Below are 22743 nucleotides of genomic sequence, written 5' to 3'. Positions count from 1 at the left end.
TAAACAAAGGATTCATTATATTGATCAGTGGCTGTATAGCAATATTATATTTTTAGCCTCAACATGTCTACAGGTAGCACTGTACTTCACAGCCAATTCTTGAAAATCTCAAACAAGTGGTTAAGACTTAAAAAATATAAAATTAAACATTAAGAGTGTTGTCTTCAGATTTCTTTGTTTTGTTTTCATTTATAACCGATTCCTGATTTAAAAAAAAATCCAGTTGGATAAAGGAAGTTTACAACTTAGTTGAAAGACATTGCACAAATAATCAAATCCATTAATAAAGTAACACCCCAAAAATGACAATGTTATATGACCCAAATAAGTTACACAGAGTTTTTAATGTATTTGTAAACATTTATTTTTTTTTCCTTGAACTGAAAAAGGGGGGGAAATAAACTTGCATCAGCACACATTGTACAGCCTGGCAGGATTTACACACAACCAAAAAGAAATGATAGGTTTGTTTGGCAATAAAGCAACAATTCTGTTGATGTCCAGTGATCCTCAATATTAGGTGAACTTAAAACACAAACATCTAACAAATGTCCAGCATTTAAAAAAAAAACACAAAAATTGCATCTGGAGCTTCATAACAAAAAGAGGAATGTCCACACAAGTAAATTGGAGCCCAATTAGTATAAAGTTGACCTAAAATAGGGCATTGGGGTCTAAGTTTAAAACTGATTGAATCCAGGATGCCAATCGCAAAATCTTCAGTCTGCATTCAAAAGGCATTATTTTCACACATTCATCTTTGTAGATCACTGATGATCAGCTGAGAAAGATAACCAACTACTTAATTCCCACAGACTACCTGGGCTTCTCCAAATTAATATACTTTGGGTTTTTTTTTAAGCAAGCTCACATTACGTTGGCTCTGCTGGGGTCGAAACCTGTCAAATCAAGTAATTACTGGCTGATGGCATTCATGTAAGAGTTGCTGTACAATGGAGCTCTCGATTGGATACAAGATTCACAAATATAAACAAAAGGGCTATAAAATTTGTACTGTGATTCTACAGCATTCTCCATATAAAGACACAGCTTTGTGATATGCTCAGATACTTTGTTGTGACAACGGTGAACATAAATTAGGAAACTCAGCCTTTTTGGTGGATCACTGGTTTTCTTCAATTGTTATATTGTAAAACACCACGTTCCAGAAGTCTATATATCAACAGAAACCATTATACACGTCCAATTCAGGAGGGAGATAAATGGAAGAAACTGCAAGTCCAGTGCAGTGTAAACTACTGAGAACTAGCCCTTTCCATTATGTGAAAATCGTAGTGCTTCTTGCTTGATCTCAGTTTAAATCTGTTTGAGTTATTTTGTTTCAATAATGCATTCTGAGCAGCCAGTTTTGAAGGAAACATCGCTAAGATTGTGTACATGGATGCCAAGTCACTGGAAGATTTTGAATGTTCTGTGTTTGCATTACTATCACCACCACCACAATGTGGTTGAGTATCTCGTAGCCATCGAATCTTAGCACCAGCTTTAAAGAGTTCACTTAAAAGCTTATCAGCTTCTGTACGACTAATTCCTTCTGGAAGGTCAGTCACCTCCAAGATTCTGCTGACAACTGCAAGAAAGCCAGAAGACACAGTTTATGTACACAAAAACAAGCAAAATTAACATTTTCAGTTGATTCTTAAAACCAAGTGATATAATGACTGCATCAAAGGGCAGAAGCAACCAGGATAGAAGACAATGATTTTAAATGATGTCGTACTAATATAAAGTTATATCCCAATAGCGTTACACTCAGACTTACACTCAGACTAGCAAGTCTGACATACAGAGACAACGAAATGCATTTGCCAGTGAAGCCAACTTTGCATAACTTTGTTTTTATTTTACATGCAAAGCAAACATGAAATACCAAATTTATAAAGCATTCCACCAAAATTGGTTGTGGCTTAATTGGCTACATTATAAAACACAGAATAAGAAGATTGCAGGGGAATGGGGAAAGATCACTGATGGAATGCTGACAGCCAACTCAGAAAGAGGCTATTTGCCCATCAAGTCTATGTTGCAAGAAAATGTGAGAAATGGTGGGGCAAACCATTTATATGGTATACAACATTTGAGGTTTGCACTGTAACCCACTTGAGTTTATTTGTGCTTGGAAAATGTATCCCGAGTGAGTGAGAAAGACTGGTTTCAATACGGGACTAGCAATTAGACCTGTGGAAGCAGTTTGCTATTTTAATTAAAAGAATGAAAGTGTTAGGATGTATAACAGCGTGTTCTTTCCAATATTGTATTTAAATTTAAGCAAAATTATTCCTGCAGTACAACAGTACTAAAATGCTAAATGGGTTCAGTGAAAACATAAATTTCAGATACAGAAATAATTTATAATTTTAAATGCGGCATTCCACATTGATAGAGCAGGAGTTCTGAATAGTTTCAAGTATATTATGGTCATACTCGTTAATTGAAAGTTTTTTTCATTTTAAATAACAAATGCATATTTCACAAATTTGTTCAAGATGTGCATTGTTTTTTAAATCTCCACCCCTCATAAATGTTAAATGCTGTAGAGAGAGAAGTGAAACTATCCTTTCAGTTTAATGATCTTTCACCAAAACTTGGAAAAGTTAGAGATTGTACAATGTTAATTTTGGAGCACATTGGGAGTGGGGGAGGGATTGAAGTGTATAGAAATTAGCAAGGTCTGTATATGTTGCAGAGTAGAAGATAAAATGACAAAAGGATTTAATCGGTCAGAAGATTGTGGTAAAGGCAGAAGTGAAAAACAGAAGGTGGGACTGGTGTCATGCACTGGGTAGCTATACAATGATTATCTCGAATTATAAGCACAGATAAAGAAAAGACTATGAATTGCAAGATAGAGAAGAGATGAAAATAGAAGTTCATGAAATGGAACATATGTTTGGGAACTACATTGGAGGGGAAGTTTCAAAATGAAGTAACTTTGACGACGGAATCATATTGTTATGTGAAAGTATGCATTCTTTTTTATAGATCAATTAGTTATTGTAGTTTGAGAAAGACTACTTTCAGTTGGTGCGGAGTCATTGCGGCAATCTAAATTTGGCATGGATCAGAAACATGATTAACTCCAGGACACCAAAAGAAAATATCAGGAGAATTGCAGGTTATCTGGGGTTAACATTCAGTGCAGGAAGATGTTCGATTCAGTGGCCGATTCGAATGGCCAAGCTGCTGAGCATGTCCTCCAGTCCCGACCTCGGACTTCCATCACCCCGGCGAGCGGGCTTGAACATTGGGCCGCCCGTAGCGGCGACAGCAGGGGGTTCGGGAGCCCCCTGACCACGGGAGGACAACAGAGGAGGATGACTGAATTTTGAAGCCTTCCCTCACAGTGGGAAACTTTGATCCCGCTGTGTGGGGATGTGTCTGTGTTAAAGGACATCTTGTAAAGCACGGAGATCGTAGGAGGACAGTGCAAGCAACCTTGTAGCTGTAGCCGACGCTCCAAATAACGGAGGAACCTCCGAATAGCGACTTTGAGACTATAGTGTTCTGTGCTCTTTATTATTCGTATGGCTGTATGGCAACCACACATTTCACTGTACCAATTGGTACATGTGACAAATAAATGTATCTTGTATCTTGTACTGTCAAACCCAACTCACAAATATGTTTAATGGGAAGGAAATAAATAATTTAGGCAGTCTCAATCACACATGCATTCAATGGGTCACAGTTTTTTGTGTTCAAGAGATGCTGGTTCATGTTTGTTACTAGCTAATTTAATAGAAAGCAATATATAACATTGATCAATGGTGTATATAGTGCCCTCCATAATATTTGGGACAAAGACCCATCATTTATTTATTTGCCTCTGTACTCCACAATTTGAGATTTTCAATAAGAAAAAATCACATGTGGTTAAAGTGCACAATGCCAGATTTTATTAAAGGCCATTTTTATACATTTTTGTTTCACCATGTAGAAATTACAGCAGTGTTTATTCATAGTCCCCCCATTTCAGGGCACCATAACGTTTGGGACACAACAATGTCATGTAAATGAAAGTAGTCGTGTTTAGTATTTTGTTGCATATCTTTTGCCTGCAATGACTGCTTGAAGTTTGCGTTTCCTGGTCATCACAGTTGCTCGGTGTCTTCTCTGCCAGGCCTGTATTGCAGCCATCTTTAGCTTATGCTTGTTTTGGGGGTTAGTCCCCCTTAGTTCTTTTCTTCAGCATATAAAAGGCATGCTCAATTGGGTTCAGATCGGGTGATTGACGGCCACATGAAATGACAATTTTTTAGCTTTGAAAAACTCCTTTTTTGCTTTAGCAGTACGTCTGGGATCATTGCCTTGCTGTAGAATGAACTGCCAGCCAATGAGTTTTGAGGAATTTGTTTGAACTTGTGCAGATAGGATGTGTCTATACTGTTCAGAATTCATTATACGACTACCATCAGCAGTTGTATCACCAATGAAGATAATTGAGCCAGTACCTACAGCAGCCACACATGCCCAGGCTATAACACCCCCACCACTGTGTTTCACAGATGATGTGGTATGATTTGGATCTTGGGCAGTTCTCTTCTCTTCTCCATACTTTGCTCTTGCCGTCACTCTGACCAAGATGGCCGCGCCGTTGTGTTTGGCTGCCCGTCGTCTCCCGTCTGGACGTCCCTATGGCCTGGACGTCAATCGAAATCTACGAACGCCAAACACTCCTGGACATCCGAGCCTCTGTCGTCCCGGTCTTCATCCGAGGCCCCGGACAAAGCCCCAGACAAAGCTACCTCAACCGTTCGCTCCTCGCACAGCTCCCGGTGGGTGTGCGGGCTCGGCCTTGCGGCCGCCACCACACATGCCGAGCCAGGAGGTGGAGTAAACGCGGGGGCACCCTGGAAAGGTTGAAGAATCTTGCCCGCGCCCGTTCAACATCAGCTTACCTCACCCAGCGCTGTGAAGTCGGATCCGGTCGGCCCTACCGCTCCATCCATCAGCGGTCCCTCGAGCCCAGGTATGGCTCTCTCTGGTCGATCTTTCCGGTTCCTGGTCTGTCGGCCCGCGGGCTCCCAGCCAGGCCATGAGTGAAAGGCAGCGGCGTGGTCTCCCTGAACCTCCGCCCGCTGGTGTGGGAGCCGCTACCGGACCACAACTTACCTGCAGTCCCTGCTAAAGTGGCCCTGATCAACACACGATCCTTACTGAACAAAACCTTCATCCTCAACGACTTCTTCATCATGCGTGGATTGGATTTCTTACTGGTCACAGAAACCTGGCTTAATCTTGGTGAGCTTGCTCCACTCGTGGAACTCTGTCCTGATAACGGTAACTTTTTCAGCTCGCCTAGGCTCTCCGGACACGGTGGGGGCCTAGCCACGGTGTTTAAGAAACATTTTAACTGCCGCCTTCTGAACGCTGATCATTTCTCCAGCTTAGAACATCAACTAATAATAGTTGGTCTAGTCTGTCCACTTTTAATTTTCCTTGTGTATCGCCCAGCAAAAATGCATAAGGACTTTATCATACAATTTGCTGATCTTATCTCTAGCTTGTTACCCAAATTTGACCGTGTCCTGATTCTTGGTGAATTTAACATTCATGTCTGTTGTTTCCAACCCGTTACTCAAACCTCCCTTGTAAAGCTGGTCTCCACTATGAAACCTGCAACCTGCCCACTCGACGTTGTCCCCACTGCCCTTCTGAAGGATGTCATTGCAATAGCCGGTCCCAGCGTCCTCTCTATCATCAACAGTTCTTTGGCCACTGGAACTGTTCCAACCTGCTTCAAGCACGCGGTGGTCCAGCCCCTCCTGAAAAAACCTAACCTAGATCCCACCTTGCCTAACAACTACAGACCTATTTCCAAACTGCTTTTCCTTTCAAAAGTCCTTGAAAAGGTAATTCTAAACAAACTAATGCCTTACCTACACCAAAATACTATCCTGGAAAGTTTCCAATCAGGTTTCAGGGCCCACCACAGCACAGAGTCTGCCTTGTTGAAGGTAACGACCTGCTTCTCGCCATTGACTCCGGCGACTGCGCAATCCTGCTCCTTCTCGACCTCAGCGCAGCGTTTGATACAGTGGACCACACCATCCTAATTGACCGTCTCCGGTACGGGGTTGGTATTGTTGGCACTGCCCTGAGCTGGTTCGTCTCCTACCGCAAAGATAGGAGTTTCTCTACAAACATAGGCAACTCTTTCTCTTCCCCAGCTAGCCTTTGCTGCGGGGTTCCATAAGGCTCCATTCTAGGCCCCATTCTCTTCTCTCTGCATATGCTCCCCTTAGGCCAAGTCATTCAAAGGCACAGCATTTCCTTCCATTGCTGTGCTGACGATACACAGCTCTATCTCCCCCTGAAACCCAACAACCGATCAAATCTACTCAGCCTTATGCACTGCCTCGAGGATATAAAGTGTTGGATGGCCCAGAACTTCCTCCAACTAAACGAGAGTAAGTCTGAAGTCATTCTAATCGGCCCCTCGGACTCCCATCAAAACGATAGCAGGCAGCCTTGGAAGCCTAATCTCCTTACTCAAACCTCATGTCAAAAACCTTGGTGTGATATTTGACTCCACATTGAAGTTTGACAAACAAGTCAATGCTGTGGTCAAAGCTAGCTTCTTCCAGCTTCACACGAGAGCTAAAATCAAACCATTCCTCCAATTCGACGACCTTGAAAAGATCATCCACGCATTTATCTCCTCCCGCCTTGATTACTGCAACTCCCTTTACACTGGCATCAGCCAATCATTCCTGTCCCACCTGCAATTGGTCCAAAACGCTGCAGCGAGACATCTGACGGGCACCCATAAAAGGGACCTCATCTCCCCGACTCTGGCCTCTCTCTACTGGCTCCCAGTGCGGCCCAGAAATAATTTCAAGCTCCTCCTTTATGTATACAAGCCTTTAACGGACTTGCCCCCACATACATCCAAAATCTGCTAACCCACCATTCTACCTCCAGGTGCCTCAGGTCGGCCGACTTGGGGCTACTGACTATCCCGCGGTCCAGGTATAAGCTCATGGGCGACCGCACCTTTGCGGTTGCAGCACCTAGACTGTGGAACAGCATCCCTCTTCTCATCAGAACTGTCCCCTCCATCGACTCCTTTAAGTCTAGACTTAAAACTTATTTCTACTCACAAGCATTTCTTGAGGTCCTTTGAGGGAGCGCTGTATGTATGTATTTATGTATGTATTGTTAGATCTATGTGCCACTATATGTAGCACGTTAGTACCTGCATTGATGTAAAGCACTTTGGTCAACGAGAGTTGTTTTTAAATGTGCTATAGAAATAAAATTGACTTGACTGATATAAGTTCATCTTCGTCTCATCTGTCCAGGACCTTTTTCCAGAATTGTGGTTGCTCTTTTAAGTACTTCTTGGCAAACTGTAAACTGGCCATCCTATTTTTGCGGCTAACCAGTGGTTTGCATCTTGCAGGGTAGCCTCTGTATTTCTGTTCATGGTCTTCTGATGACAGTGGTCATTTAGAAATCTACACCTGAAGAGTGTTTCTGATCTGTCGGACAGGTGTTTGGGATTTTTTCCTTTATTATAGAGAGAATTCTTCTGTCATCAGCTGTGGAAGCCTTTCTCGGCCTGCCTGTCCCTTTGCGATTAGTAAGCTCACCAGTGATCTCTTTATTCTTAATTATGTTCCAAACAGTTGATTTTGGTAAGCATAAGGTTTGGCTGATGTCTCTAACAGTTTTATTCTTGTTTCTCTGTCTCATAACGGCTTCTTTGACTTTCATTGGCACAACTTTGGTCCTCATGTTGATAAACAGCAATAAGTTTCCAAAGGTGATGGAAAGACTGGAGGAAAGACTAGGCGTTGAGAGTCTTATACCTGCATTAAGGAGGCAATTAAACACACCTGAGCAATTACAAACACCTATGAAGCCATGTGTCCCAAACATTATGGTGCCCTGAAATGGGGGGACTATGTATATACACAGCTGCTTGTGTTCTAAATGGTGAAACCAAAATGTATAAAAATACCCTTTAATAAAATCTGAAAATGTGCACTTTAACCACATGTGATTTTTTTAATTACAAATTTCAAATTGTGGAGTACAGAAGCAAATAAATAAATGACGGGTCTTTGTCCCAAACATTATGGAGGGCACTGTATATTTGAGGTATGGACATACATACATGCATGGGGGAAAGTTGTACAACTTTTCAAACTAACTATTAGTAAGTATTGCCAGGCTTGCAGTGACTACCGTCCTACTGACTGCGAAGGACGCAAAAAGGAGGTACAGGGACAAGATGGGAGTCACAGATGGAGCAGCAGGACACCAGACGCCTGTGGCAGGGGCTACGGACTGTAACCAACTACCTGAGCATCCCACCCTCATCCGCAAGTGCAGGCACCTCCTTAGCTGATGACCTCAACTCCTTTTACGCTCGTTTCGAGACCGGCAACACCACCCCAGGTCTGCCGACTAACGACAATACCGCCAGCGGGCTGGCTAACAAAGCTGAAGGGAGGAATGTGCACACATTCCCGTTGTCCGAGCACGATATGAGGAAGGCTCTGACACGGGTGAACACGAGTAAAGCTGCAGGCCCCGATGGCATCTCGAGGCGAGTACTTAAGTCCTGTGCAACGCAGCTGGCTCCGGTGCTAACTACAATATTCAACCTTTCCCCGGATGGCCTTCTTTAAAAAATCCATCATTGTACCGGTACCTAAAAATGCCTCCCCAGCCTGTCTGAATGACTACCGTCCGGTGGCCCTCACCTCAGTAGTCATGAAATGCTTTGAGAGGCTGGTGAGGAAACACATCTGCGCCTTCCTCCCTCGCAACATGGACCCATTACAATTCGCATACCGTCCGAACAGATCCACGGATGATGCGGTCTCCCAGGTTTTGCACACCGCGCTCTCTCATCTTGACAGCCAGAAGGGGGGCTACGTGAGAATGCTGTTCATAGACTTCAGTTCAGCCTTCAACACGATAGTCCCCACCAGACTGGCCGAGAAGCTACTGGAATTAGGGCTCAACAGCCCCCCTGTGTGCCTGGGCCCTCGACTTTCTCACCGCCAGGCCCCAGGTAGTCAAGATGGGAGGGAATACATCGAAGTCCCTCACCCTGAGCTCAGGATCCTTCCAGGGTTGCGTCCTCAGCCCCCTATTGTACTCCCTGTACACACATGATTGTGAGGCTAGGTTCAGCTCCAACTCGATAATCATGTTTTCTCCACATCTCTGAGGATATGTCATGGACAACACACGCTGCAGCACTCGTGATTAAGGCAAGGCAGCGCCTTTACCACTTCAGGCAATTGAGGATATTCAGAGTGTCTCTGAGGATCCTCCAGTGCTTCTACTCAGCGGCTGTGGAAAGCATCTTGTCCGGAAATATCACAATCTGGTTTGGGAATTGCTCTGCCCAGGACAAGAAGGCTCTGCAGAGAGTAGTGCGTTCGGCCGAACGCACTATGGGAACTTCACTCGCCCCTCTGCAGGAACTATACATCATGAGGTGCAACTCCAGGGCCAATAAGATCATGAGAGACCCCTTCCACCCCAGCAACAGACTGTTTCAGCTGCTACGGTCAGGCAAACGCCTCCGTTGCCATGCTGTGAGAACGGAGAGGTTGAGAAGGAACTTCTTCCCAGAGGCCATTAGAACTGTAAATTCCTATCTCACCAGGGACTAACTTTACTGTTTCATTCTACTGGTTTTTTTTTAAATTGCTGTTTTTTTTCCCTTTTTCCTTCCGCCCACAATATTTAATATGTAAAAGAATATGTGATTCTGTTCCATTCTGTTTGTAGTTTGTTTGCTTGTTTTTTGCACAAAGTCCACGAGCATTGCCACTTTTAATTTCACTGCACATCACGTATGTGTATGTGACGAATAAACTTGACTTGACTTGACTAGAATTTATATCATTAAGCTAATTTCTAATAGAATGATTAATTTCTTGGGGAAGCTTTAACTCTCTGGTTAATTATATTAAATTCTTTGGATTTTAGGGAAGCTATATGCAATTCTGCATTTCAAAATTAAGGCAGTCATTGCCTTATTGGGAATATCACAATGTGCTATGTTGTAACAGCAGAAAACAATGGAAAAAGTTAAAAATAATACTAGTTTACCATAAGGTAAGCAAAATAACCCGGTTCTACATTCAGAAAGCAAATATTTAAAATTTTGGGCAAAAGATACGTGGGGAATGTGAGAAGAACCTTTATTTTTTAAGAAATGCTATGATCAGGAACTTACTGCAAATTGGGGTTGCGGAAACAGAATTAGAGTCTTTAAAAAGGAATTGAGACAGAGAAGAATTTATGAGACTAATAGGAAATAACAGGGGAACAGGACTCAGCATATCCCTGCTCACACCGAACACCTTACTCCTGTGCCATAACAATATTTTTTGAGGGGCAATCTCAATGGAGGCTTGTGGGGTAACCCAAAATAAGGGTTCACAAATTTAAGGTTAGCTTATCAATCCAAAAAAGAGAAATATTATGAAAAATAACATTGGTGTTACAATATGCTTTTTAGGCGAGTGGTTTAGGTGCAATTATGGGAAAGAGAGGAAGAGAAGGATATATCAGCATTATAGATGAAGGATGATTTGTGCACAGCACAGAAATACTGGCATGGAAGGTTTGGGCAAAACAGATTGTTGTGTGCTGTAAATACTAGTTCAAATGTTTGTAGAAGACAGCACCCTTTGCATCCTTATGTAAGTATACAAACCTGGTTCTCCTGCACCAAGATCTGTTGATGCTGCTTTCCTAGTCTGTTTCTTTCCTCTTCCACCATGTCTATTCAAATTCTGACCCTTACAAATTCAACACACAAATATTAAGTAGGTTAACGATACTTAACATGGCCAATAATATTAAAAATCACATCACGGTGCATCGTGTAACTTGGAATACCTCAGCAGTGAAGAATTTACTATTGTGGAAGACAGAGGAATTTCAAGCAAAAATTACAGCCATTTCAAATGGATTTCTGGAATATTTAGTGCAAGTTTAAAAACAATATGCCAGAAATTGCTAAAATGGACTAAATTCCAAGATTTAATTAAGCACCATAGCAAATTGCTGCATATTCCATCCATTTCCAACAAGTCTCTTAAAATTAAGCACTATTTGTCCAAGACTCAAGTGAAGTAATGGATATGTTTTTAAAATTACACCCTAAAATCTGTTGATTGCATTGATTTAGATTTCATATTCTTGCTAGATTAAAATTAGATAGAGGTAATTTAAAAAAATTGAGCAAAGTAATTTTGAGCACAAATTGTGTTGCAAACTATGCAGAAGCAACATTACATACAGGTCATTCCAGAGCAGAAATCCCAAAGATTTATTTCAGAACCTGAAAACTTAGGCAAAACACAACTAACCTGCTGTGTTGAGACTATATGTGGTCCCTGGATAAGAGGGCGGATTGGTGCATTATATTGCAAAGGCTGGCCCAGCAAAGGGTAGCGTCCATCTCCTTTAAAATAAAGAGATTTTTTAATAACTCCTTTAGTACATGACAATTTTCAGAAATTAGTGCTAATGAATGCAGAAACTAAATTAACCCTACAGGCATCTATAACAATAACGAGAACATTTTCGAGGATCCTTCCACATTTCTTGGAATTACCAAAATAATTTCTGGCTATCTCAAAGTCATAGAGTCATACGGCCCTTCAGCCCAATTCATCCATGAGCCCCATCTAAGCTACTCATTTGCCCGTATTTAGCCCATATATCTTTAAACCTTTCCTATCCCTGTACTTATCTCAGTGCCTTTTAAATGTTTTTATTGTACCTGCCTCAATGACCTGCTGTGGCAGCTCGTTCCATATACCCACCACCCTCTGAGTGCAGAAGTTGCTCCTTTGGTTTCTATAAAATCTTTCCCATCTTACCTTAAACCTTTGTCCTCTTGTTCTCGATTGCCCTACCCTGGGTAAAAAAAGTGTACATTCACCCTATCAATTCGGTTTATGATTTTATTTACCTTCTATAAAATCACCCCTTAGCCTCCTGGGAATAAAGTCCAAGCTTGCCCAATCTCTCCCTATAGCTCAGGCCCTCAAGTCCTCGCAATATCCTCGTAAATCTTCTCTGCGTTATTTCCAGCTTAATGACATCCTTCCTATAGCAGGGAGACCAAAACTGAAAATAATACTCCAAATGCGACCTCACCAACATCTTGTACAAATGTAACATAACGTCCCAACTTCTATACTCAGTATGTGCAAGAAAGAACTGCAGATGCTGGTTTAAACCGAAGATAGACACAAAAAGCTGCAGTAACTCAGCAGGGCAGGCAGCATCTCTGTAGAGGAGGAAGGACTTCTTCAGACAAGAAGGGTCTCGACCCAAAATGTCACCCATTCCTTCTCTCCAGAGATGCTGCCTGTCCCGCTGATTACTCCAGCTTTTTGCGTCTACTATACTCAGTACCCTGACTGATGAAGGTCAATGTACCAAAAGCCTTCTACCTGTGATACCATTTCCAGGTAACTGTGTACCTGTACTCCGAGATCCCTCTGCTCTACAAAACCTCTCAGGCCCTACCATTCTCTGTGAAGATCCTGCCCTGGTTTGACTTGCCGAAATGTAACACATCACACTTATCTGTATTAAACTCCATTAGCCATTATTCAGCCCTCCCAACTCAGTCATAAAGTCATACACTGTGGAAACAGGCAAAAATATACTGCTGTAATTTTTGACAACCATCTTCACTGACTACGATACCACTTACTTTAGTGTTATCTGCAAACGTACTAATCATGCCTTGTACATTCTCCTATAAATCGTTGATATAAACCTCAGACAGCAATGGGCAGAGCTCCGATCCCCAAGGCACACCACCAATCACTGGTCTATTCTCTCTCTTGTTAGCCTCTTTACCTTAATGTATATTGAATTCAAAGTACCTGATGCCAGATAATAACTGAGACCGGAAAGTTTGGATGAATAAGAAAGATTATAGATCAAGAAACTCAGAATTATTTTTGCAAATTCGTTTTTTAAGGTCATGTCATGGACTGCATGAGAAAAATTACAACATTTTAGATAAAAGGCTTGAATGAAGCTGGTTGTTTGACATTTAAACCTATGGCGATTTTTGATTAGTTTAAATTATAGCTCGCTGCATCCTATGGTCTCCAATTCATGTTGCTATGGTTGACCTCTTTAAATGCATGACTAAATTGGTTTTACTCTCCTCAAACTATCTGATAGGAATACAAACATCCTAATTCATGTCCATTAATTGTGTATACTTTGTTGATTTTGCATTACTAATACTTACATTTGTTTAATTTAAAACTAATTATTTGCTGTTTTGTGGGCAATTTACTATGTGTTCTCTTATTTGTCCCAGCTGCACAGGATCTGACCTAAATCACAAGTTTATTTTATTAAGGTAATCTGAAAATACAGATATACTCATCTACCACGTGATCGTTATTATTTCTTGAAAATGTCAATAACATTGAAGGATGAACTCCCCCTTCACTAGAGAATTACTAAACATTTCAAATACTTTCTCTGTGATTTCTATTACTTTCAAGTAATAACTGCATTCTCTTTCCTGCCTCCGATGTTAAGCTGACTTGTGTATTGTTAACCCAATTTTTTTACCCCATCTTACACAAGCAATAGCCATTAACTGGCCATAATCGGTTGGTTTTGTCCCCTTTCTAATGATTGTTGCAAATATGTAAAAGTGGATGTGCTAACCATCTGGACTAGAGATTTTTAAACCTTCTAAGCTTGATTTGTTCATCAAATATTTCTCCCAATCATCTCTTTCCATCTTAAATAATGAGTGTTGGCTTGACTTCATTGGGGGGCATTCCGAGATCCAAGAACATACAGATCACTTGTCAATTCATAAAATTCATCAGATCTGTTGTGAAATTGAAAGAAATTACTAATGACCCCTGGTTTGCAAAATATTGCTGTTTGCCCTGACAGTATCAACTCTCCCCCCAGTGTTTCCACAGCTCAAATTTTGTTTTTCTTAAATAGAATCCCAAATTTCCTGAAATTCCCGAACTGCGCATATGCGACGACCCTAACTGCGCACGGGCGGATACTGGGCCCACTGCGCACACACTGGGAGACAGCGTCATTTTGCGTCCCTACCGCGTCACCGGTGCCATTTTTAATTGTGACGCGGCTGACGGGTCTCCCCCAACCGCGCACATGTGCGACTGCCGCCCCAACTGCGCACGCGCGGGGAGACGGCGTCATTTTGCGTCCCAGGCGCGGACGGTTGTAAATATACTTTTTTCCCGCATATCATAGAAACATAGAAATTAGGTGCAGGAGTAGGCCATTCGGCCCTTCGAGCCTGCACCGCCTTTCAATATGATCATGGCTGATCATCCAACTCAGTATCCCGTACCTGCCTTCTCTCCATACCCCCTGATCCCCTTAGCCACAAGGGCCACATCTAACTCCCTCTTAAATATAGCCAATGAACTGGCCTCAACTACCCTCTGTGGCAGAGAGTTCCAGAGATTCACCACTCTCTGTGTGAAAAAAGTTCTTCTCATCTCGGTTTTAAAGGATTTCCCCCTTATCCTTAAGCTGTGACCCCTTGTCCTGGACTTCCCTAACATCGGGAACAATCTTCCTGCATCTAGCCTGTCCAACCCCTTAAGAATTTTGTGAGTTTCTATAAGATCCCCTCTCAATCTCCTAAATTCTAGAGAGTATAAACCAAGACAGTCATAAGACAGTCCTGACATCCCAGGAATCAGTCTGGTGAACCGTCTCTGCACTCCCTCTATGGCAATAATGTCCTTCCTCAGATTTGGAGACCAAAACTGTACGCAATACTCCAGGTGTGGTCTCACCAAGACCCTGTACACTGCAGTAGAACTTCCCTGCTCCTATACTCAAATCCTTTTGCAATGAAAGCTAACATACCATTCGCTTTCTTTACTGCCTGCTGCACCTGCATGCCTACCTTCAATGACTGGTGTACCATGACACCCAGGTCTCGCTGCATCTCCCCCTTTCCCAATCGGCCACCATTTAGATAATAGTCTGCTTTCCCGTTTTTGCCACCAAAATGGATAACCTCACATTTATCCACATTATACTGCATCTGCCAAACATTTGCCCACTCACCCAGCCTATCCAAGTCACCTTGCAGTTTCCTAGCATCCTCCTCACAGCTGACACTGCCCCCCAGCTTAGTGTCATCCGCAAACTTGGAGATATGGCCTTCAATTCCCTCATCCAGATCATTAATATATATTGTAAAAAGCTGGGGTCCCAGCACTGAGCCTTGCGGTACCCCACTAGTCACTGCCTGCCATTGTGAAAAGGACCCGTTTACTCCTACTCTTTGCTTCCTGTTTGCCAGCCAGTTCTCTAGCCACATCAATACTGAACCCCCAATGCCTTGTGCTTTAAGTTTGTATACTAATCTCTTATATGGGACCTTGTCGAAAGCCTTCTGGAAGTCCAGATACACCACATCCACTGGTTCTCCCCTATCCACGCTACTAGTTACATCCTCGAAAAATTCTATAAAATTCGTCAGACATGATTTACCTTTCGTAAATCCATGCTGACTTTGTCCAATGATTTCACCACTTTCCAAATGTGCTGCTATCCCATCTTTAATAACTGACTCTAGCAGTTTCCCCACTACCGATGTTAGACTAACTGGTCTGTAATTCCCCATTTTCTCTCTCCCTCCCTTCTTAAAAAGTGGGGTTACGTTTGCTACCCGCCAATCTTCAGGAACTACTCCAGAATCTAAAGAGTTTTGAAAGATTATTACTAATGCATCCACTATTTCTGGAGCTACTTCCTTAAGTACTCTGGGATGCAGCCTATCTGGCCCTGGGGATTTATCGGCCTTTAATCCATTCAATTTACCCAACACCACTTCCCGGCTAACCTGGATTTCACTCAATTCCTCCAACTCCTTTGACCCGCGGTCCCCTGCTATTTCCGGCAAATTATTTATGTCTTCCTTAGTGAAGACGGAACCAAAGTAGTTATTCAATTGGTCCGCCATATCCTTGTTCCCCATGATCAACTCACCTGTTTCTGACTGCAAGGGACCTACATTTGTTTTAACTAATCTCTTTCATCCGGATTGGACCCCTTCGCGGACAGGATGCAGAAATTTCGCGAAATTATTTAATTTTCCTAAAATTACCCGAAGACAACCAGAATTTCCTTCAAAGTGGAAACACAGTCTCCCCCTCGTTCAGCAATCCCTAGCAGAGAAGATAACTGTGATAATTTATTATAGAAAGTTTTTAAACTACCTTTGTGTGTAAATGTCTCTGATGGTTTGATCTTTACAGATGATTAAGTAATTTATTTTCCAATCTGCAACTATGCATGCATTAACATTTGAAATAAATTAATGTTCAACCATATTACAGACTAGTTCCTGAATACAATGCAAAATTCATAAGGAAAGGTTGCTGACTCCCACAGGAATTGTGAATAAATCAAAATAATTCTATGCATTGGATAACTGATCTCTTTCTCAACCAGTGACATGCAAATATCTTTCCGACAATGAGTAGGCAAAGCCAATTTTAAATTCACATTTATTCTTGATAAATGAAGTAATAAAAAAAAGTTTTTGCACAGTGCAACAAAACAGCTCAGCTTTCATCTAACAGATTAGCAGAAGAAGTTTAAGGGGATGGATAATCTATAATAGGAACAGGATTTTTTAATTTAGCCACATACTTGTTCTGCCATTCTGATATACATCAAGATTGAACTGAGTCACAATTTAATTTATCCATCTTTGATCCCCAACCAAATTTAAAACAAATCCAATTTTGATTGATCAAGTTTCCCAGACTGCATTATAATTGGCAACATTTTCAGTCCTTTTAATCTCAGATTCCAGTTTTTGTCATGCTTCCTGGTCCTGGATTTCAGACTGGAAGAACTAAATTTGCTTTTCACCACTGAAAATTTAAAATACAAGTTAAATTCATGCAAATCCTCTATTTAACTGTGTGAAATTTGCATCCAAAGAAAAACTAGTCTGACACACTCCATTCCAAGGCTGTACAAGTAAAAACATCTATCTTTTTAATATAGCTGTTTTGAGATAAGAGTCAAGAGAGAGCTAAGAGTGTTTTATTGCCAAGTGTCCTGAAACATAACAATGAAATTCTAAATCATCATTAGAATATTCTATATTTTCTGTATCTGATGGCTAACTTTTATTTATCTTAGCTGTCACACTCGAATCCCTTTGGCCTTAAACAGTTACTCATTTTCAGAAAATTAAAAACAAATTGATTTATTCTCCATGCATCTGAACATGACCTCACATGTTAATATTGAAGTTCATCTGCCACATTTTCCCACTCACTAAATCTGTTTGTCCTTTTGCATTTTTGGGTCCCAACTACACCTCCCCAATTTACAAAACTGGAAGTTCTCCATGTTTGGAAGTAATATTTTTGTAACAACAATGGAACGTCATGTACTTCTGTTACAAATACCTTGTCCAGGGACCATAGATCGTGGAAACTGTGCCATGATTGGGAGAGGGCCTAATCCAGTCCGGACATTTTTTAAAGTTGCCATTGGTGGTGGTGCTGGAGACTGGGCTGGTGATACAGCAGGACTACTCAGTTGTGGACTGTTCTGTTTAAAAAAAAAAGTCAACATTACATTCAATCAAATGCTCAAGTATTTTGAGGTCATATAAGATCAGATTCTAAAGAAAATTAAAAAAAAACATTAAAAATGGCTAAATATTCCATCTGCTATTGAAATATTCTTCAGCTAAATTAAGGGGTAAAAATCAAACATTAAATTACTGAGGCAGGCCCCAAACTAATACATCTGGTGTTCTGCTTCTATTGAATAACCCGTTGCAAGGTTTCATCATTTAACTCACTAATTCTATGTTTTAAAAATGTAATTGCAATAAACATCATAGAGTTGCTTTTTCATTGTTTCACTGGAATTGTAAGTTTTAAAATTCACTAACAGTTTGTCAACAATATCGAGCAAAGCAATTTTTGAACTACAAATGTTGCATTCTTGGTTCGTTGCACTTTCATTTTCTATTGACAACAAATCTGACAAGGACAGAATGTTTTTCTTTAGTTAAATGTCTGCAAGGCTAATGACATGTTCCATATCAATACCTCTCATTTTGACCTAAACTTTATAATCATGCTTGTAACTGGAATTTAGAAGCATGAGAGGGTATCTTATAGAAACATATACAATTATTGAGGGATTGGACATGCTAGATGCAGGAAATATGTTCCTTATGTTGGGGGAGTCCAGAACCAGGGGCCGCTGTTTAAGAATAAGGCGTAGGCCATTTAGAACTGAGATGAGAAAAAAACGTTTTCACACAGAGAGTTGTGAATTTGTGGAATTCTCTGCCACAGGAGACCGATTCACTGGGTGCATTCAAAAGAGAGTTAGAAAGAGCTCTTAGGGCTAGCGGAATCAAGGCATATGGGGAGAAGGCAGGAACGCGGTACTGATTGTGGCCTACTCCTGCACCTATTGTCTATGTATCTATGTAATAGTTAATCACAGGTAATCCATGAGTGGAGGCACTGCAATTTGCTAATCTAACTCGATCACAGCTTCTTTTCTGAATATCTTTTCAATATCCGGACCTCAGGTAAGGCCAACATTTAATTACCCTTCAAAGTTGGTGCTTAGTTGTGTTCTTAAACAACTATTATCCTTCTGGTGAAGGCATGATTACTGTGCTGTTGGAGAGTTATAAGATTTAAACCTAACAGCAATGAAAGAATGATGATAGATACAAGGAACTCCAGATATATTTCAAAATTATGTCGATGAATGATAGGTGAATAAGCAAGATTATCTCATGCCTTTTTGGTCCTAATCTTTCATGGTGGACAAAGTTATGGGTTTGGGAGGTGCCATCAAGAGTGGCCTCGCTGAGTTACCAATCTATTTTGTGGATCTACATTGAAACTTCTGTATGAGGCAAAGGGGGAATCAAGTCAAAGAAATTAAGTAACTTATCTAAATGCAACCAGAATGTACTTATTGCATTTAAAGATTCAATCATTGAAAGGATATTAATACATGTCAGGAATTTAGGCTTGTGAATAGGGTACCAATTTATCCTAAGTGCTGTCAAGCTTTTTGAGAGTTGCTATAGCTCCATTCATCCACGCAAATAGTGATTACTACACTACAGGACTGAACTGAACTGTTTCTTGCAGATGATAGAAAATTCTTGGGGTGTCAGGAGTTGAGTCACTCAGCAGAAAATCACAACCCCAATTTTTTCTTGCAGCCACAACATTCATATAAATGGTCTAATTGAGTTTCTTGTCAATTCCGGCAATGGTATTGCCATTGAATGTATTGGTATTGTTTATTTTGGTCATGTGTATTGAGATGCAGTGACAAGCTTTATTTGCAAGCTATCCAGTTAAATCATACCATACTTTGGTACAATCAAGCCATGCACAAGTACAGTAGGAAGTGCAAAGCGAAAAAAAAAACTAGAATACAGAATAAAGTGGCACAACGTTATAGCATTACAGTCACAGAGAACAAGCAGAATAAAAGTGCACAAAAAGATGACTGATAACAGTGGGGCAGAAACTGTTCCTGAACTTGCTGGTTTTTACGTTTACATCTTCTGCCCGATGGGAGAGGGAAAAAGGAGGAATGATTGGAATGTTAAGAGTGTTTGATTATGTTGGCAGCTTTCCTAAGGCAGTATGAAGTGGAAATGGAATTGATGTGGGGAGGCAGGTTTGTGTGATGGACTGGGCTACATCCATAATTTCTTGCAGTCTTGGGCAGAGCTGTTCCCAAACCAAGTTATGATGCTTTCCACAGTGGATCTGTAGAAATGAGTAAGAGTTGTTGCAGACATGTTGAACTTATGTTGAACGAGACATGTTGAGTATAGAAGTTGGGATGTAATGTTAAAATTGTACAAGGCAATGGTGAGGCCAATTCTGGAGTATGGTGTACAATTTTGGTCGCCTAATTATAGGAAGGATGTCAACAAAATAGAGAGAGTACAGAGGAGATTTACTAGAATGTTGCCTGGGTTTCAGCAACTAAGTTACAGAGAAAGGTTGAACAACTTAGGGCTTTATTCTTTGGAGCGCAGAAGGTTAAGGGGGGACTTGATAGAGGTTTTTAAAATGATGAGAGGGATAGACAGAGTTGACGTGGAAAAGCTTTTCCCACTGAGAGTAGGGAAGATTCAAACAAGGGGACATGACATGAGAATTAAGGGACTGAAGTTTAGGGGTAACATGAGGGGGAACTTCTTTACTCAGAGAGTGGTAGCTGTGTGGAATGAGCTTCCAGTGAAGGTGGTGGAGGCAGGTTCGTTTTTATCATTTAAAAATAAATTGGATAGTTATATGGATGGGAAGGGAATGGAGGGTTATGGTCTGAGCGCAGGTATATGGGACTAGGGGAGGTTATGTGTTCGGCACGGACTAGAAGGGTCGAGATGGCCTGTTTCCGTGCTGTAATTGTTATATGGTTATTATATGGTTATATGTCTTGGAACTTGAAGCTCTCGACCACTTTGGCACGAATGATGCTGATTGGGACATGTATATCACCACATTTCAATGAAATCAATAAACAGCTCCTTTGTTTTGCTGAAATTTGAGGGAGAGATTATTGTCTTGACATCATGTTACTAGGCTCTCGATCTTTTTCCTATTCTTCTTCTCGCCATTGTTCCAGATCCAACTCACTGCAGTGTTATCACCTGCAAACCTGTAAATGGAGCTGGAGCAGAATTTGGTTGGTCATGAATGTGTAGGGTATACCAAGGGGCTGAGCATGCATTCTTGCGGGACACGTAATGTTGAGATTATTGTGGGGGACGTTTTGTCGTCTATCCTCACTGGATGTTGTTTATGGGTCAGGAGGTCAAGGATTCTTGGTTTTATCAGACCACGTCTAAATATACGACATGGACTGATTCAGTTGCTGAGATACAAACGGATTTGAACATTATCCAATCGCCAGGAAACATTTCAGTTATGATTTTATAATGGAAGGAGGGTAACTTTCAAAAATATTTGATCTCCTTGTAATAGGAACAAAGATAAGCATATTGTTTTTGGGCTCTGCTGCAAAAATAGAGTCAAAGCAATCCTGCAGAAAGTACTACTTTATTGCTGCTAAAATTAAAAAGTCTATCAGTATTTGCTGTCTTATGATATTCAAAACCTGTACTAAGAGATATTCATCTTGTGTGTAAAAGTATTGTATATTTTGCTAAGCATATAAAATATGCACAACACAACCAGTTGCATACCTGTGTGGTAATCTCTGGGCTGTTAAATTCTGCAGATTTGTGTCCTCTCTGGTCCATACTGAAATATTTACTTTGTTTCCACTGAGGTGGAGAATGATTCCGCGGATGAGGGTTGTTCGGAATGCTAAGCTGCATCATGAGCATCCCACTGCCATGTGGTGAAACAACAGCTGAGAGAAAAGAGAAAAGAGAATTTAGAATGCATTCAAGAACAAATTAGCAGTTGCCTATTTTTTGTCTTGATTACATTTTCCCTCGCACCACAAATCATAGAAAACATAAGAACTATTTTAAAACTCAGTCTATATAACAACCAACAAAAATTAAGAAAAAAAGCTAAAGCGACTGGAAACGGTCAAATAGTTAAAAAAAAAAGTCAAATAGTGCACTCGGGAATATGTGAATTTATTTTTAAAAAGGCAAATAATTGATAATTAGATATTAATATCTAGCCCCAATAATTTACATAGAATTGTAGAATTTGATTCATTAAAACATTGGAGATTTAAGCAAAAACATTTTTCAGCCTGCCATTTTATCTCTCATAATCCAAATATGAATTTCCCATTCTTACATATAGAAACATAGAAAATAGGAGGCCATTCGGCCCTTCGAGCCAGCACCGCCATTCATTGTAATCGTGGCTGATCGTCCCCTATCAATAACCCCTGCTTGCCTTCTCCCCATACCCCTTGACTCCACTAGCCCCTAGAGCTCTATCTAACTCTCTCTTAAATCCATCCAGTGACTTGGCCTCCACCGCCCTCTGTGGCAGGGAATTCCATAAATTCACAACTCTCTGGGTGAAAACGTTTTTTTTCTCACCTCAGTCTTAAATGACCTCCACTTTATTCTAAGACTGTGGCCCCTGGTTCTGGACTCGCCCAACATTGGAAACATTTTTCCTGCATCTAGCTTGTCCAGTCCTTTTATAGTTTTATATGTTTCTATAAGATACCCCCTCATCCTTCTAAACTCCAGTGAATAAAAGCCTAGTCTTTTCAATCTTTCCTCATATGACAGTCCCGCCATCCCAGGGATCAATCTCGTGAACCTACGCTGCACTGCCTCAATCACAATGATGTCCTTCCTCAAATTAGGAGACCAAAACTGTAGACAATACTCCAGATGTGGTCTCACCAGAGCCCTGTACAACTGCAGAAGAACCTCTTTACTTCTATACTGAAATCCTCTTGTTATGAAGGCCAACATTCCATTAGCTTTCTTCACTGCCTGCTGTACCTGTAAGACAACTTTCAGTGACCGGTGTACAAGGACGCCCAGGTCTCGCTGCCCCCCCCCCTTACCTAACCTAACCCCATTGAGATAATAATCTGCCCCCTTGTTTTTGCCGCCAAAGTGGATAACCTCACATTTATCTATATTATACTGCATCTTCCATGCATCTGCCCACTCACTCAACCTGCCCAAGTCACCTTGCAATCTCCTAACATCCT

The 22743-nt window shown here is 41.1% G+C and overlaps 1 protein-coding gene across 11 annotated transcripts in view; it reads right to left on the bottom strand.

Annotated features, from left to right (window-relative positions):
• Window positions 1-360: 360 nt before the first annotated feature.
• The window catches only part of LOC129699036 (R3H domain-containing protein 1-like), a 194664-nt gene continuing 172281 nt past the window's right edge, over window positions 361-22743 (bottom strand). For all 11 annotated transcript variants that reach the window (XM_055638628.1, XM_055638631.1, XM_055638635.1 and 8 more), the window contains 5 exons: window positions 21287-21456; window positions 17481-17625; window positions 11370-11464; window positions 10712-10796; window positions 361-1591 (listed from right to left, as the gene is read on the bottom strand). In XM_055638628.1, coding sequence (XP_055494603.1) covers window positions 1257-1591; window positions 10712-10796; window positions 11370-11464; window positions 17481-17625; window positions 21287-21456 — 830 coding nt within the window. In that variant the 3' untranslated portion in view covers window positions 361-1256. The remainder of the gene's footprint in view (window positions 1592-10711; window positions 10797-11369; window positions 11465-17480; window positions 17626-21286; window positions 21457-22743) is intronic.

This window comes from Leucoraja erinacea, chromosome 7, assembly GCF_028641065.1.
Source record: "Leucoraja erinacea ecotype New England chromosome 7, Leri_hhj_1, whole genome shotgun sequence".
NCBI lineage: Eukaryota > Metazoa > Chordata > Chondrichthyes > Rajiformes > Rajidae > Leucoraja > Leucoraja erinaceus.
The sequence above is the reverse complement of the archived record's forward strand: the minus strand, read 5'-3'. Positions and strand labels throughout refer to the sequence as shown.